The sequence below is a fragment of the Scyliorhinus torazame genome, chromosome 3 (genome assembly GCF_047496885.1).
Source record: "Scyliorhinus torazame isolate Kashiwa2021f chromosome 3, sScyTor2.1, whole genome shotgun sequence".
In the NCBI taxonomy this organism is placed as follows: Eukaryota; Metazoa; Chordata; class Chondrichthyes; order Carcharhiniformes; family Scyliorhinidae; genus Scyliorhinus; species Scyliorhinus torazame.
The window spans coordinates 100,030,675-100,048,281 of NC_092709.1; the positions used below are offsets into that span (position 1 = coordinate 100,030,675).

At 43.9% G+C, this 17,607-nt stretch overlaps 1 protein-coding gene across 11 annotated transcripts in view; it reads left to right on the forward strand.

Annotated features, from left to right (window-relative positions):
• fbxw7 (F-box and WD repeat domain containing 7) overlaps positions 1 to 17,607 on the forward strand; it is a 572,031-nt gene that overhangs the window by 502,908 nt on the left and 51,516 nt on the right. The window contains exon 1 of one of the 11 annotated variants that reach the window (XM_072496062.1): positions 16,187 to 16,578. The exons of the other annotated variants lie outside the window; for them this stretch is intronic. Within the exon in view, the coding sequence (XP_072352163.1) occupies positions 16,540 to 16,578 (39 nt within the window). The 5' untranslated portion in view covers positions 16,187 to 16,539. Of the gene's footprint in view, positions 1 to 16,186; positions 16,579 to 17,607 lie in introns of those variants that run through there. 11 annotated transcript variants of the gene reach the window in all.

A 17,607-nucleotide genomic window follows, 5' to 3' on the forward strand; every position in this document is an offset into this window, starting at 1 on the left:
GTCTCCTTAAATTCCGAACCTTTTGCCACCAAGAATGGCCTTTTTTACCTTGTCATCATTTTTAGACACCCCTCTGACAAGGAAGCATAAACTTCCCGCCTCTACCCCGTCAAGTTACTTTGCATGGGGGCAGCACGGTAGCGCAGTGGTTAGCATTGCTGCCTCACAGCGCCGAGGTCCCAGGTTCGATCACGGCTCTGGGTCACTGTCCGTGTGGAGTTTGCACATTCTCCCCGTGTTTGCATGGGTTTCGCCCCCATAACCCAAAGATGCGCAGGGTAGGTGGATTGGCTATGCTAAATTGCCCCTTAATTGGAAAAAATGAATTGGGTACTCTAAATCTTTTTAAAAAGAAGAAAAACAAAATTACTTTGCGTGGATTAGGTCTATTTTTCTTTCAGCCACTCCATTTGTGTTGCTATTTTCTTAAAAGCCCTAAAAACAGTTTTCTACCTCCTCCGTCACATTTTTGGAGGGCCTGGATAAATTTTAACATATCGCTATGGGTTCCGTTCTAGGGTTAAGCTCCCCCCTAGCTCCTGGCAACTCCCTTTTAATTTCCAGTGTCGTTAGCTGGAATTCTGTCACTTTACAAGTTCAATTTCCATTTGAAAAGCTTTTTTTTCTTTTTGCTGCATCTCTAATTGTTTCATTTGTAAGTTGATTTTAGCTAATTCTACTAATGGTTGCCATGACCTTGGCTGTTTCTGGTATTTCGTCCTAATTTAAATGCTGAGCAATCACTCCCGTTATCTCTACCTTCCTAGCTTCAGTTAGTATCTCTATTTTTAATTCACCTGCCAATTCAATTAGCTTGTCTTTTCTAAGCCCTTTTAAATAAACCAAAGGCGAGTCATCCACCTGAATAAAAATCATAGCAGCTTCCAGAACCATCCTGCTATAGCACTGCAAACCTGGTGTCTCTTTTTAATTTATACTGTAACCCAAATGTTGCTGTCTACCATTCCAAGATCCCGGATCCGAGCCCCCAAATTATGTTCTGACACCTTGGGCTAGGGCGCCATCAATTCCAGTTCCTTCTTGCCCTGGAGACGCAACATAATTGAATTAACCAATAATTCTTCAAAAGATACCTTAAGCCTTAGGTCCTTGGCTGCCCAATAATTACATTCACCAGGTTTGTAACTGTAAACACGATTACTTTTTATTTATAACCAGAACTATAATGAAATATTCAGCAAATACAACTGGTAAACTATTATCCAATTCCTATCCCTCACTTTAACTTAACCCTGCACTCTATCTATCAATCCACGCAAACACACGCACAAGACAAACAAATACAGGGAAGAAAGGGGTGAAAATATTATGTAAAATAAGCCTTTGTTTCAGATGGTTGTCTTTACCTTCCTTCACTAGGCTTTCGGTTGAGGTCAGTCTTCCGTCTGTAATGGTTTTCACTGTAGATTCATTCATTCAGGTTCTCTGTAGATTCAGAAATACAGCAGCTCACAGCATTTCTGGAGAGAGAGAGCGAGAGAGAGAGAAAAGGTTGTATTCTGGCTGGTAACAAGTGGAACTGATGGCCTACATCATAGGGCTCTAAAAGAGGTTGCTGTAGAATTGAATGATTTTCCATAATTCCTTAGATTCTACATCAATACCAGCAGATTGGAAATTAGAAAATATAACACCACTATTCAAGAAAGGAAGAAAGAAGACATGAAATACAGGTCCGTTAACCTGACTCCCATTGTTCGGAAAGTGCTGGAACCAATTATTAAGGAAGTGGAATGCAGTGGAAAATCATAATGTGATTAGACAGAGTTTAAGGGAAGTTGTGTTTGACAAATATATTTGTTTTTTGGGATTGTAACTAGTAAGGTAGATAAAGGGGATACAGTCGATATATAAAAGGCATGCAATACATGGCCACACAAAAGGCCAACATACAGCAACCTCTTGTGGTCTCAAAAGTGTTTTTTTTAGCATGGATTAGTTAACAAACAGAACGCAGAGAGTAGGATAAACTAGCATAGGCCTGCAAAACTTTGCAGTCAACTTAGAATCTTTATTGCAACAGAATAATACAGGGGGCGAAATTCTCCCGAAACGGCGCAATGTCCGCCGACTGGCGCCCAAAACGGCGCCAATCAGACGGGCATCGCGCCGCTCCAAAGGTGTGGAATGCTCCGCATCTTTGGGGGCCGAGCCCCAACATTGATGGGCTAGGCCGACACCGGAGGAATTTCCGCCCCGCCAGCTGGCGGAAAAGGCCTTTGTTGCTCCGCCAGCTGGCGCGGAAATGACATCCCCGGATGGCGCATGCACAGGAGCGTCAGCGGCCGCTGACAGTTTCCCACGCGTGCGCAGTGGAGGGAGTCTCTTCCGCCTCCGCCATGGTGTTCGAGTACACTGAGGGAGAATTCAGAATGTCCAATTCACCTATCAGCTCATCTTTTGGGGCTTGAGGGAGGAAACCAGAGCACCCAGAGGAAACCCACGCAGACACGAGGAAAGCGTGCAGACTCCACACACAGTGACCCAAGCCGGGAATCGAACCTGGGTGCGTGGCACTGTGAAGCAACAGTACTAACCACTGTGCTACCTTGCGCCCATTCTGTCCCTTCTTTGAGTCTGTTTGTGTGGTTATATTCTATAGAGTTGTACTATGTAGAAACTCTGGAAGGTATTAACTTTTATCATCTTCCTCATCTGCAGAATCAACATTGATGTATTCTTTTAATTTACCCGAAAATGTTTCTAAACCCTTTGCTTCCAAATCTAGTGAACATTCATTTTTAGCAAGAATAACTTTCAAATAATAAGTTGTACCAAATAATTATCCCTAACATTTTCCACACGTAACTAAATCTATCATCTCACAAACCCCTCCCGTCCCGTTCCTTCTATCGCACCCATGCTATCCCCATCCCGCTCTTGCCAACCCCCACATCCCTCCCATCAAGCCCATCCCACTCCTCATGGAAACTATTTCTGCAACTGAGAATAACTTCTCTTGTTTTCTGCTGTTTATGTCCTCCACTAACCCCTCTCACACTGCCACCACTGTTAGCAGCCATATGTGCTTCATGCACTCCAACCTTGCATGTCCCAAGTGCCCAACATGCACCAGGCACCACCCACCAAATAAACCCCCAACAGATACACTGACCAGAGAGACAAAAAACTGAGCATTATTAATATAGCTGTAGCATTATCAAGTTGGAAGGCTGTAAGAAATGGTGTGGAAACTTTTAAATATTGAAGTTCAGAGAGACTTGGCGAATTTGTGCAAGGAACACAACCCAAATAATAGAGAAGGCAGGTGGAATGTTGGCTTTTAATGCAAGGAGACTGGGGTACAAGATCAATGGAGTCTTGCTGCAATTCTTTTGGGCTTTGGTGGGAGCACACTTGGAGCAGTATGCATGTTTTTTGTCTCCATATCGAAGGGAAGGATATACTTACTTTGGGGGTGATACAGCGAAGGATGAAAGAGTTGTATGATGAGAGGTTGAGCAAATTGGACCTGTACTCTCTGAAGTTTGGCAGGATAGAGATGTGATGTTACTATAAGATGCAAGATTCTGATGGGGCTTGACAGAGGTGTTTTCTCTGGCTGCACAATCTAGAATACAAGGGCACAGCCTCAGATTAAGGAGGCTGAGCATTCACCATTGATATAAAGTACAATTTCTTCACTCAGAGAGAGTTGTGAATTTTTGGATTTCTGCACCTCATGAGGGTTGTAAATGTTCATTGGTTTGTTCAAGGCTAAGCTGGGTAGATGTTTGATGTCGGGGAAATAAGAAAAATGGGAAGCAAAAAGGTAAGTGGAATTGAAGCAGAAACCCAGTCATGGTCATATTGAACGGCAATATAGACTTGAGGGTTATTGTTCTACCCCTACTATTTCTTATGCTCTGTCACAATTTGGATACTTTCCTGATTATATTTACCATTGTAACACGCTATGTTTAGCACAGGGCTAAATCGCTGGCTTTGAAAGCAGACCAAGGCAGGCCAGCAGCACGGTTCAATTCCCAGACCAGCCTCCCCGAACAGGGGCCGGAATGTGGCAACAAGGGGCTTTTCACAGTAACTTCATTTGAAGCCTACTTGTGACAATAAGTGATTTTCAAATTTCATTTCATGTTAACATTTCCCATTTATTATTAAATGCTGCCAGAATGTAGTTGCACCTTCAGGCCACAGGGTGACTCTAGTGCAAGTTTCTGGAATGTCTCGATTTTGCTACCATCTTTTATACAAAAATGACTATCCATTCACAGATCATGGGTTGTGCTGCAAACTTTTTATTAGTATGTGTGTAGCAATGATCTGGAATTGCATATAGGGGACATAATGGCAAAGTTTTCAAGCATAACAAAAGTAGAGAGCATTGTTAACTGAAGAGGATTGCAAGTGACGTAAAGAAGGCATAAGTTAGTAGGTTGGGCAGATGTTGCGGTTCACTTGTACGAAATATGAAATGATACATTTGGAGGAAGAGTAAGAAAAATTATATATTGAATGGTGAAACTTTAAAAGGAATGAAAGAACTAGGACTTACTGATACATAGCCTTAAAAATGGTAGGACATGCTGTTAAAAAACATGCAAGGTCTGGATTTTGTAACTAAGGTCATAGACGGCACAAGTAAATAATGCAAAGCCTATGCAAATCTTTAGTTAGGCTGTAGTTGGAAACTTGTGAGCAGGATTGGGTGGTGCCCTGAAGGGTGAATGTATTGTTATTAGATGGGACTAGAAAAGCTGTCTTTTTTCACTGAATCATAAAACGTTCAGAAGCTTTAATGCAGGTCTGATTTTAAAGATCTGATAAGGTGGGAACGGGGTTCATTATTTTAAGTTCATCAGTAACTAAGCGACCTAAAGGAAACATTAGATTTTTTTTGCAGAGAGGATTAGTAGGAATAATAAATTTTATGAAAGAATTGCATACATCAACAACTTGCATTTATTCATTACCTTTGAAGTAATAAAACATCCCAAGATGAAAAACAAAAATTTGACTCGGAGATGATATTAGATCATGCGACAAAAGGCCTGGTCAAAACGGTAGGTTTGAAGGTGCAATTTAAAGGAGGAACAAGAGGCAGAATGGCAGAGATATTTCAGGAGGGAATTCCAGAAATGTAAGGCTTTAGCAGCTGAAGACACAAATGAAAGTGGCAGAGCAATTAAAACAGGAATGCTAAAGTGGCCAAAGTTGATGGAGTGTAGATATCTCTGGATTGTTGGGCTGAAGGAGATTACAGAGATGGGGAGAGGCAAGGCCATGGAGGGTTTTGAAAATTTCAAAGATCAAGATATTGCTTAACGGAAGCAATTATAGCTCAGAGAGATGGTGAATGGCACTTGGTACAAGTTAGCAGAGGTTAGAACAAGGGAGGCAGGCTAAGAATGCTTTGGAATGGTTGCACCTAGAGGTAAAAAATGCAAGGATGGGTGTTTCAGACGTTGATGAGCTGATTCGCAAATCAGGTGATAGAGGTGGAAGTAAGTGGTCTTACCGATAGTGCGGATATTTGTTGGGAAACTCATCTCGAGGTCAGATATCATACCAAGGTTGCAAGTGTCGGGTTCAGCCTCAAATGGTTGCTAGGGAGATGGAGAGAGCGAGTCAGTGACAAGGGAAAGGGTAATAAGATTTTGTGTCTCACTTAGCTTTGAGGTGTTCTCTATGGTCCTTCCTAAAATAAAGACATTGTTCTCATGGAATGATACTTGTACAATACATAGAAAGGAAATGTACATGACTATGAAAGCTATCCTGATCTCTCCTTGACCTCTCCGGTGTTTGACATGGTTGACTATCCCATTCTCCTCTAAAGCCAGATTTTGTGAGGTTGTTGTTACATGGCTCATTCCTACCTATCCAAATATAGCAATGATTTATCTTCTCTTCCCTCTCCATTTACCCCAAAAGTTGACACCCTGATCTATTCTTGCCTCTTCTTCCTCATCCCTCTCCAGTCCCTTGACAGTAACATACAGGGATGACGAAAAGCTTACTGGAAAGGTACAAAAAATGGCTAATTGGTTATTGGTCTTCTATTTCAAAAGGACTGGAATAGAAAGGGGTGGGAGTTATATATCCCAGAAACGTGCTGAGGCTAGGTCAATTGAAAATATCTGATCTGAGATTGATAGCTTTGTTAACAGAGTAGTAAGGGTTATGGAACCAAACTGAGTGGATGGAATTATGATACAGATCAGCCATGATAAACTTGAATCATGGTTATTCAAGCTTGAGCCTGTTCCTATCCACAGGTATGGAGTCAGCTTCCACATGTGTGCCAGTGATGCCCAACTCTCCCATCTCTGCCAAATCCCTTCATCCTTCAACTGCACAGTGTGGGACTGTTTATTGAAACTCGCACCTGACCAAGTTGCAGCTCCTCCAACTGAATGTCAGGAAACTAAAGCTTGTCACTTTTAGTTTCTGTCACTCTCTCCATTGTCAACTCATCCAACTCTTGCCTATATAGGAAGCTCACCTGGAATAATAGGAGAGATTATACAAATAAGGGTTGTACTTCTTGGAATTTAAATGATTATGGGATAATTTGATCAAAGTTTTCAAGATATTAAGGGAAGATAGAAGATATTTCTGCAAGCTGTGAAGTCGAGGACTGGGGGCATAATCTAAAATTAGAGCCAAATCTTTCCAGAAATTAAGAATTAGTTCCACATAACAAAGGGTGTTGGAATTGGAGATACTCTTCTGCTAGTTCAGTTGTTAAATTTAAATCTGAGATTGGTAGGTGTTCAGGGAACATGGGCAGGTAAATAAAGTCGCAGAGCAGCTGAATGGCAGAACAGGTTTAAGCGGCCTGTTCCTGTGGTCCTAACCTTGGTTGTCTTCCATAGAATCCCTACAATGCAGACGCATCAGGTCTGCACCAATCCTCAGAAAAAACACACTACCTAATCCCACACCCCTACCCGATCCTCGTAACCCCGCACATTGATCATGGCCAATCCACCTAACCATCACATCTTTAGATTGTGAAAGGAAACCCATGCAGACACGAGGAAAATGTGCAAACTCCACACACAAGCACTCAAGGCCGGAATCAAACCCGGGTCCCTGGTGCTGTGAGGCAGCAGTGCTAACCACTGAACCACCATACCCAAGTCCTTTGGCAATGAGCTCAGGTTCCAATCCCATATCGTTCCACCATAATATGAACCATCTTGACCAAGATTTTCATTCCCAGGTCAGGTACCCAGAGACAGGAGATTTCCTGGCTCTACAAACCCAGCCTTTAAAAAATACCCACCCCCAATCGGATTTATGGTAAGATTATGTGGGCTGAAATAGTTGGGTTTGAGAACCCCAGAAGTGGAGAGGGTTCAGAGGTGGGACTGGAGCGGGTCAGTGACTTAGGTACATATAAAAAGCGCCCCTTTGAAGTTGTCAGTCCTAGTGAAAGCAGCACGCCCGGAGCCTTGGAGGAAATGTTGTGGTGGGGTGAGTGTCAAAGCTGTAAATGGTGTCCGACTGTTAGGTAATCCTAGAATGGATGGCCCATCATTGGCTTTCCCTATGGGAGAAATGTGACTGATGCTTCCTAATTGAACGTGTGCTGAACTAAACCATTGAGTAAATTCCCAAAACACAGCCATAGAGAAGGTATTGTCCAACCACCACAACTTAATGAAATGAAAATCACTTATTGTCACAAGTAGGCTTCAAATGAAGTTACTACTTAATGTAGATTAAATGCAGTGATCTCATAAACTGGCTACTCAGTGGATGAATGAACAACATTGGCACTCCCATTATCCCATCCACTTGACGTTTTGCCACTCGTTTCTCTGGATGCATTAACACTGTGAACCCTTGACCAGGTCCTTAACATTTGCACCGTGTAGTAGCATAACAGTCAGAGTAAGACTAATAAGCCAGTAGGGCTATCAGTTGTCCTTGAGCACAGCATGTCTTGGAGTGGTAGCTGCAATATATATGGCACCAAGCATAAATGTGGACCCTTTCTCACAACCATATGGTTAGGAGTATTCACAGATGAGATGAAGTGAAATGTTAGTGCATGTAAGGACACAAGTGAATTAAAGCAATGTATTTCGGAGTTACTCAAGACCCTTCTTACCTTACATTTTAATTTGTTAATTTATTAATTCATAGAATGGCACATCTCAAGGACTGGGCCATATGCCCCACATTTTTCTGACTGGGACCTAGATGTCCTGGTAGAGGAGGTGCAATGGTGAAGGGATATAATTTACACAATTGGCCGTCAAGAACTGCCTCCCATGAGCAAAAAGACATGAGTGCAGATTGTGGAGGTAATGAGCGCCACCTCTGACCACAAGATCCTGGATTCAGTGCCACAAAAAGTTCAGTGACCTTTTATGTTGCTGGCAGGGTGAATAGCTTGGCTCATAGACACAGAGGACTAAGAAATGGGCCACATCTCCATGCTGCAGATAAGATACGAGACATGGCACATACATAATCCTCTGCTTTTGCATTGAGGATTGTAAGCAGCTCATTTAGCTGTGTGCAATAGAGGTGTGAATTGGTAGTATAATACACAGACATATTGAAGAACATTATCTCTGCATGTGCTGTATATGAGGGTGTCATAAAGTCATGTTGTGTTTGCAGAACAAAAGGGCAGAGAACATGAGAGAGATGGCCCGGACTGGGGTGGGAGAGCATACACTCCATGGAGTGAATGGTCCTGGAGATTGCCAGGGTGCTGGAGCTGCTGGCTGTTGATGATGATGTAGTGGGTGTTAAAGGAAATGTTGAGATTTCTGCCAGTCAGCCAATCCTCTATCCATGCCAGGATCTTACCCTTAACACCATGGGCTTTTAACTTATTTAACAGTCTCCTATGCGGCACCTTATCAAAGGCCTTCTGGAAATCTAAATAAATCACTTCCACTGATTCTCCTTTGCCTAACTTGCTTGTTACCTCCTCAAAGAACTCTAACAGATTTGTTAGACACAACCTCCCTTTGACAAAGCCATGCTGACTCAGTCCTATTTTACCATGCACTTCATCTTTAATAACAGACTCTAAAATCTTACCAATGACCGAAGTCAGGCTAACCGTCCTATAATTTCCTGTCTTCTGCCTCCCTCTCTTCTTAAACAGTGGTGTTACATTAGCCACCTTCCAGTCCTCTGGGACCCTTCCTGCCTCCAGTGATTCCTGAAGATCATCACTAATGCCTCCACAATTTCCCCAGCTATCTCTTTTAGGACCCTGGGATGTAGTCCATCCAGTCCAGGTGACTTATCCACCTTCAGACCTTTCAGGTTCCCCTGAACCTTTTCCTTAATAATGGTCACTGTACTCACCTCTGCCCCCTGGTTCTCCTGGAGCTCTGGCATCCCACTGGTGTCTTCCACCGTGAAGACTGATGCAAAGTAATTATTCAGTTCGTCTGCCATTTCTTTGTTTCCTATTATTACTTCTCCAGCCACATTTTCTAGTGGTCCAATGTCTATTTTTGCCTCTCTCTTACGTTTTAAATATTGAAAAAAATCTCTTCCTATCTTTCTCTATATTACTAGCTAACTTGCACTCGTGCTTCATCTTCGCCCCCCCTTATTGCTTTTGTAGATGTCCTCTGCTTGCCTTTAAAGGATTCCCAATCCTCTGGTTTCCCACTAATCCTCGCCACTTTGTATGCTTTTTCCTTAGCCTTTCTGCTGTCCTTGACATCCCTCATAAGCCATGGGTGCCTTGTCCTCCCCTTCGCATGTTTCCTCCTCCTTGGGATGAATTTCTGTTGTGCCTCCCTAATAACCCCCAAAAACTCCTCCCATTGCTGTTCCATTGTCTTCCCTGCTAGGCTCCTTCTCCAATCAACTCTGGCCAGCTCCTCCCTCATGTCTTTGTAGTTACCCTTATTTAATAGTAATACTGTTACATCTGATTGCAGCTTCTCCCTCTCAAACTGCAGGGTACAATAGAGAACTCAAAAGGAATGATAAAAATGTGCCCTGTCACATAAAAACCTTGCGCTGGCAGATCAGCAGACCCACTCTCTCACTTCCTTGGGTCACAAGAGGATAATAGGAGTTAAGTTCCTGGCACTACTGAAGCAATAAATGAAAACTTTACTATAACTTTATAGGAGCATCTTACTTCTCCAAGGGACTACGTTGACTTTCCAAATCTAACTCACAGAAAACAGATCTCCTCTAACCTGAAGTAAAAACAGAAAATGCTGGATAAACTCACCAGGTTTAGCAGCATCTGTGCAGAGAGAAACAGAGTTATCATTTCGAGTTCATATGACTCTTCCACAGAACTGAAGAGAACTAAAAATGTAATGAATTATATAGTTGGGAGAGCAGGGTGGGGCAGAATAGAAGGTCTGGGATAGGTTTGAGCTGGTCTGCTCAGCACACGTCAGATTTCACACAACTGGTGTGCAAAAAGCACAAGTCAGTGGAGATATCTGGTGATTTAAATGGCCAGCTGCCTCTACGAATTGCACAGGCGCGAGCCCTGGCCCGACTCCAGTCCCACCTCCATGAGAATGGGAAATGCTGGGTTCAGGGGTGAGACTTAGAAATTTTGGCCATTTTTAGACTCTCCATCGTGGTGAAAATCTGGGCATTTGTTTGTTTTCTACCCTGCAATATTCCCAGCCTACTTCCATTAATACTTCCATTGAAGACATCATACATGCTGCCTCAACTCTGGACTCAACTGTCCTGGCCTCCCTTCCTCTACCTGATCAACTCTAACTTGTGCAAAACTGTCACATGCATCCAGTTCCATACTGACCCACTTGCCCTCCTCCCCTCATTACTAACCAATATTTTCTCCCCATCCCACAAATCTGTTGCATTCAAAATCCTTATGCTTATCTTTGCCTCTAAATTACTTCATTGTCATTTCACTCCCCATATCTGAAGTATTTTTCAGTACCACATTCCACCCCCTTCAACCAGCAACCATGTTCCTATAACTCTGACCTTGTGACAAATTTGACCTTCATTTCTCCATTGGCAGCAGAGCCACCCTATGTCGCTTCCTAAATAATATTTTTTTGAAAAGATTTGCTCCAACTGAAATTTTGGTGGTTAACCTCCTTCCTAACTCTGATTCTGTTCTCCTTGCACCTGTCTGTGAAGTGCCTTGGGATACTTTTCAGCTAAAGGTGCTATAGTGAATTATAATTACAGATTTGTCATGAACACTTTGAGTGTTTGCACTTCAGTTAATGTGCTACTTCATTTCTGCCCTTTTTACATTCTAATGTGTCAGCTGTTATTTCAGGAATTTGGGGAAACCACTTTTTAAATTCAAACACATCTTATTCAAGCCATCATTCTTTCTCCCCTTAATCTCTCTTTCCCCACCCTGGCCCCTGTCTGCCTCTTCCTTCATCTGCAGGTACTGAATCTTCTTTGAGTAGTTACATGGCAGCCATCAAATGCTCAAACAAATAGCCATTTCTTACGAGTGCCAGACTGTTCACAGCCTCTGTGTCCTTTGACTCCTGAGGTGAGCTTTCAGTCACATCACATGTCTGCATTATTACTGGCACTACCCATTTCCGCCTCCTTCACACTGCCAGGTTTTGCCCCTCCTTCAGCTCATCTGCTGAATCCCTCAATTTTGCCTTTGAAACCTACCTCTTTGGCTAAGCTTTTGCTCACCTTATGTGGCTTGTTGTAAAATGTTGCTTTATAACTCTTCTATGAAGTGCCTTGGGAAGTTTCATCCCATTGAAGGTGCCATGTAAATACAAGGTGTCGCAGAAGCCGATATCCTAAGTAGTCCCCATTCGTTACATAATGGATACCATAGCCAAACATCTGATGCATTTCCCAACGTGCTAAATAGGTAAACTTTGTTGTTCCGAGCTTGAACCTCCTGGTGGATGACTCCAGTGGCAGAACCATCTATGATGGTTTCGAAGGGGCAGCACGGTAGCCTTGTGGATAGCACAATTGCTTCACAGCTCCAGGGTCCCCAGGTTCGATTCCAGCTTGGGTCACTGTCTGTGCGGAGTCTGCACATCCTCCCCGTGTGTGCGTGGGTTTCCTCCGGGTGCTCCGGTTTCCTCCCACAGTCCAAAGATGTGCAGGTTAGGTGGATTGGCCATGATAAATTGCCCTTAGTGTCCAAAATTGCCCTTAGTGTTGGTTGGGGTTATGGGGATAGGGTGGCGGTGTTGGCCTTGGGTAGGGTGCTCTTTCCAAGAGCTGGTGCAGACTCGATGGGCCGAATGGCCTCCTTCTGCACTGTAAAATCTATGATTCCAAGTGGTAGTGAAGGTTTGAAAGTCTGTAGTTTAAAAGCCCCTTTCTCTCACAAAAACATTACATATATTATTTGAGGCAAGCAATTTAAATCTTAACATGTTTTTTAAAAAAAAACATTTTATTATTATTTTATAATAATAATGGCAACAGCAACATAAACATGGTACATAAAACAATTCCCTCCCTATCCCATTTTTCGCACCCCTAACAGTAAGACAATAGTACGAAGTCTTACAACACCATGTTAAAGTCCAACAGGTTTGTTTCGATGTCACTAGCTTTCGGAGCGCTGCTCCTTCCTCAGGTGAATGAAGAGGTCTGTTCCAGAAACACATATATAGACAAATTCAAAGATGCCAAACAATGCTTGGAATGCGAGCATTAGCAGGTGATTAAATCTTTACAGACCCAGAGATGGGGTAACCCCAGGTTAAAGAGGTGTGAATTGTACCAAGCCAGGACAGTTGGTAGGATTTCGCAGGCCAGATGGTGGGGGATGAATGTAATGCGACATGAATCCCAGGTCCCGGTTGAGGCCGCACTCGTGTGCGGAACTTGGCTATAAGTTTCTGCTCGGCGATTCTGCGTTGTCGCGGGTCCTGAAGGCCGCCTTGGAGAACGCTTACCCGGAGATCAGAGGCTGAATGCCCTTGACTGCTGAAGTGTTCCCCGACTGGAAGGGAACATTCCTGCCTGGTGATTGTTGCGCGATGTCCGTTCATTCGTTGTCGCAGCGTCTGCATGGTCTCGCCAATGTACCACGCTTCGGGACATCCTTTCCTGTAGCGTATGAGGTAGACAACGTTGGCCGAGTCGCACGAGTATGTACCGCGTACCTGGTGGGTGGTGTTCTCACGTGTAATAGTGGTATCCATGTCGATGATCTGTCACGTCTTCCAGAGATTGCCATGACAGGGTTGTGTGGTGTCGTGGTCACTGTTCTGAAGACTGGGTAGTTTGCTGCAAACAATGGTTCGTTTGAGGTTGCGCGGTTGTTTGAAGGCAAGTAGTGGGGGTGTGGGGATGACCTTGGCAAGATGTTCATCGTCATCAATGACGTGTTGAAGGCTGTGAAGAAGTTGACGTAGTTTCTCCGCTCCGGGGAAGTACTGGACGACGAAGGGTATTCTGTCGGTTGTGTCCCATGTTTGTCTTCTGAGGAGGTCAGTCCGGTTTTTCGCTGTGGCGCGTTGGAACTGTCGATCGATGAGTCGAGTGCCATATCCCGTTCGTACGAGGGCATCTTTCAACGTCTGTAGATGTCTGTTACGCTCCTCCTCGTCTGAGCAGATTCTGTGTATACGGAGCGCTTGTCCATAGGGGATGGCTTCTTTAATGTGTTTAGGGTAGAAGCTGGAGAAGTGGAGCATCATGAGGTTATCCGTAGGTTTGCGGTAAAGCGAAGTGCTGAGGTGACCGTCCTTGATGGAGACGAGTGTGTCCAAGAATGCAACTGATTTTGGAGAGTAGTCCATGGTGAGTCTGATGGTTGGATGGAACTTATTAATGTCATCGTGTAGTCGTTTCAGTGATTCTTCGTCGTGGGTCCAAAGGAAAAAAATGTCATCGATGTATCTGGTGTATAACATCGGTTGAAGGTCCTGTGCGGTGAGTAGGTCCTGTTCAAACTTGTGCATGAAGATGTTGGCGTATTGGGGTGCGAATTTGGTCCCCATGGCTGTTCTGTGCGTCTGGATGAAGAACTTGTTGTCGAAGGTGAAGACGTTGTGATCCAGAATGAAGCGGATGAGTTGCAGAATTGCGTCTGGAGATTGGCAGTTGTCGGTGTTGAGTACTGAGGCTGTTGCAGCAATGCCGTCGTCATGGGGGATGCTGGTGTAGAGTGCCGAGACGTCCATTGTGACGAGGAATGTTCCTGGTTCAACTGGTCCATGGGTGCTGAGTTTCTGTAGGAAGTCCGTCGTGTCGCGACAGAAGCTGGGTGTACCTTGTACGATGGGTTTCAAGATGCCCTCGATGTAGCCAGAGAGGTTCTCACACAGGGTCCCATTGCCTGAAACGATAGGGCGGCCTGGTGTGTTGGCCTTATGTATTTTCGGGAGGCAGTAGAGATCTCCAATGCGGGGAGTATGTGGGATGAGAGCACGTAGGGTGCTCTGAAGATCTGGATCCAAGTTCCGCACACATGAGTGCGGCCTCAACCGGGACCTGGGATTCATGTCGCATTACATTCATCCCCCACCATCTGGCCTGCGAAATCCTACCAACTGTCCTGGCTTGGTACAATTCACACCTCTTTAACCTGGGGTTACCCCATCTCTGGATCTGTAAAGATTTAATCACCTGCTAATGCTCGCATTCCAAGCATTGTTTGGCATCTTTGAATTTGTCTATATATGTGTTTCTGGAACAGACCTCTTCATTCACCTGAGGAAGGAGCAGCGCTCCGAAAGCTAGTGACATCGAAACAAACCTGTTGGACTTTAACCTGGTGTTGTAAGACTTCGTACTGTGCTCACCCCAGTCCAACGCCGGCATCTCCACAGTAAGACAATAGCCTAACCCCCACCCCCCTTCCTTAGATTTCTGCCTCTGCTGACATTTAAATTTTCTCCAAGAAAGTCGACGAACGGCTCCCACCTCCAGCCGAACCCTAACATTTCAGGGCGAACTTTATTTTCTCAAGATTGAGAAACCCAGCCATGTCACTAACCCAGGTCTCTAATTTTGGGGGCTACGAGTCCCTCCACATTAACAGTATCCGTCTCCGGGCTACCAGGGAGGCAAAGGCCAGGACGTCAGCCTCTCGCGCCCCCTGGATTCCCGGCTCTGCCGACACTCCAAAGATCGCCACCTCTGGACTCGGCACTGCCCATGTTTTAAGTACTATGGACATAGCCTTAGCAAAGCCCTGCCAACACCCTCTAAGCTCCGGGCATGCCCAAAACATGTGGACACTCGTAACATGTTTTTTAAAACTGCAAATCTCACTGTGCTTATATTCTTGCTGTTTCAACAGTTTTTGCACTAGTGTATATAAGGGTTAATGTCATTAGTGTATAATCATGGGTCAAGCTTTCTGTTCTACCAACTAAAAGTTGGTCTCTGAACCTCTGCTGTGCAAATGTTTGCATTGACTTTTGTACAACAGGTTATTCAGAAAATGAAGTGTGCTTTTGATTGCCACTTTGAAAATGCTACAAGTCTATTCATTCAAGGAAGGCAGAGAGAAATTGAGTGTGAAATTGATTTTGAACTGCTGAGGTTCAAGTAGACACCTGTTTTGTAAAGGTTGTGGAGCTTTCAGCCTGCCATCTCAAATCTTGGCACTGTTGATCAGGAATTGCACACCAGAAGGTTAACGACAATGGGTTATGGACGCATCAAAGAGCCAGCGTGACCCCTGCATGCTTGGCATTCCTCTCTGCCGTGTAAAGATTGGGAGTTGACTCCCAGGGGTTTCCAAGAGCGCGCTTGAAGCAAAACTAACTCCAAAGTAGGTGGGCGACCTCTGCCACTTCAACGCGGAGATTGCCGTGGCAAAGGGAGGAGATCATTGGCAGATGGGGAGCCCGCAGTTCTCTCCCACATACCACCTGCATCATGATGTTTACTGTGAAGAAAGGCAGGTGAAATTATATAAACAGGGCGAGACCTGATTTACATGTCCTTCCATACATAAGACCGCAAAATAAATAATGGAGGAGAGAAATGCTCTCTAAAAAAAAAGTAATTTAATGTGACCGGGTGGCCGGTAGAGACATCTCTCTGGGATGGTACAGATCTTATTAGTAATTCCACACATTCCACTTGGCCGCAGAATGCAGGCAGGCAAATTGATGGGGAGGCGGGCTGGTGGGTGAGCTCAATTCAATCATGACCCCCCCCCCCCCCTCCTTGGGGCTTTGTTCATCTAATTGACGTGCAACTCACATTGTCGGGAGCTGGACTCTGCCATTTCTTTTTTTTTCTCCCCCAGGCGGGGGGTGGAGCGCAGTGCAATTTGATCCATCTGCCAGACACCAGAATCTGTTCATTGGAGAACAGATTCTCCGAGGCAAGCTTTCCTGTCTCCGCTCCCCTTTCTTTTTGTGTGTGTGTGTGTTTTTTTCCCTTGACGCCCCAGTGCAGCTTTTCTGTCTGAGAATTGGTTTGCCGGCGAGCTGCATTTGCTTCGAGACGGCGGCTTTTCTGGGTTGTGTGCGCTTTCCCACTCTTTGACGTGCCTGAGCATGTCCATATTGGGGACATCGCAGGATCTACCTGAAGGAGCACGCTATCAGCAATCGTCAGGCGAACACGCAAGCATTTGAACCAGCAGTAAAGATGGGTTTCTACGGCACTTTAAAAATGATCTTTTTTAAAGTAAGTGCACAAAAATATGTATATATTGCGGAGTGCATCAAGTGAACGCAGCCAGATTGTGGCGTTTTTCATCCGTAGTTTGTGAATTCTGGTATTAACTCACCGCTAAACATTAGGGCTAATTAATTAGCGGAAAGTAGGGAGACAATCTTCACTCTCAGAATAAAAAATATTAACCAGTAATTGCGAATTTTATTTTCACCAGTAGCAAAACCAGTAAAAAAAAAATGTCAGTTTTAAATCATGCTACCTGTTACCCAAAATCTGCATCCAATTCATTTTAAAAGGGAGTACAGAGTATTGCCAATTGACTTCTGGAAATGAGTTACGTTGATTCTGGTGTGCAATAAATGCCATCATTGTTTTTCATGCTGCCACAATAGATTTTTATTTTAAAATAATAATCTGACGTGGCCGTGATTAAAATTAGCGTTGGATAGAAGATTGATGAAAATGTTTGTTTTCTTGGTAACTAGGGTTAAATGTTTCTGCGACCATGGTTTATGCCGTGTGTGGTTAAGTAGTTGATCGAGCTATGACTTTACAGCAGCCCTCCAAAAAATTGTCGCAGCTTCTCAAATAACTGGTAATATTCACATCATCTGGTGATAGTGGCGAAATCACAGTGACAATTGTTGTTCTTGCGAATGGTTTATCTATCCTTATGTAACATCGCTGAGTGGCACTAGTAATAAACTCGCAATTAGATTTTTGCCTGTGCATGAAGAATGTATTCGTTACAGTGATACTGTACAGTATATCTCCTATGGCTTCACTGGTTGCAAAAAACGGCAAGGACTTACAAGCTATGAAAAATAGCCCTATTTCTAACACATTTGAGTTATGAGTGAACACTTTTTTTGCTGCAGTATGTTTCACATTTCTTGGATGTGACACTATCCCCATACAAACCAATGTAATTCGGTATATTAAACCCAAATGGTCATTTTTTTTCTGTTATAGCTCAAGATAGAATATCCCTAATCAGATTAATGAAGGTTAAATGCAAATAAACACATTTCTTGAAAT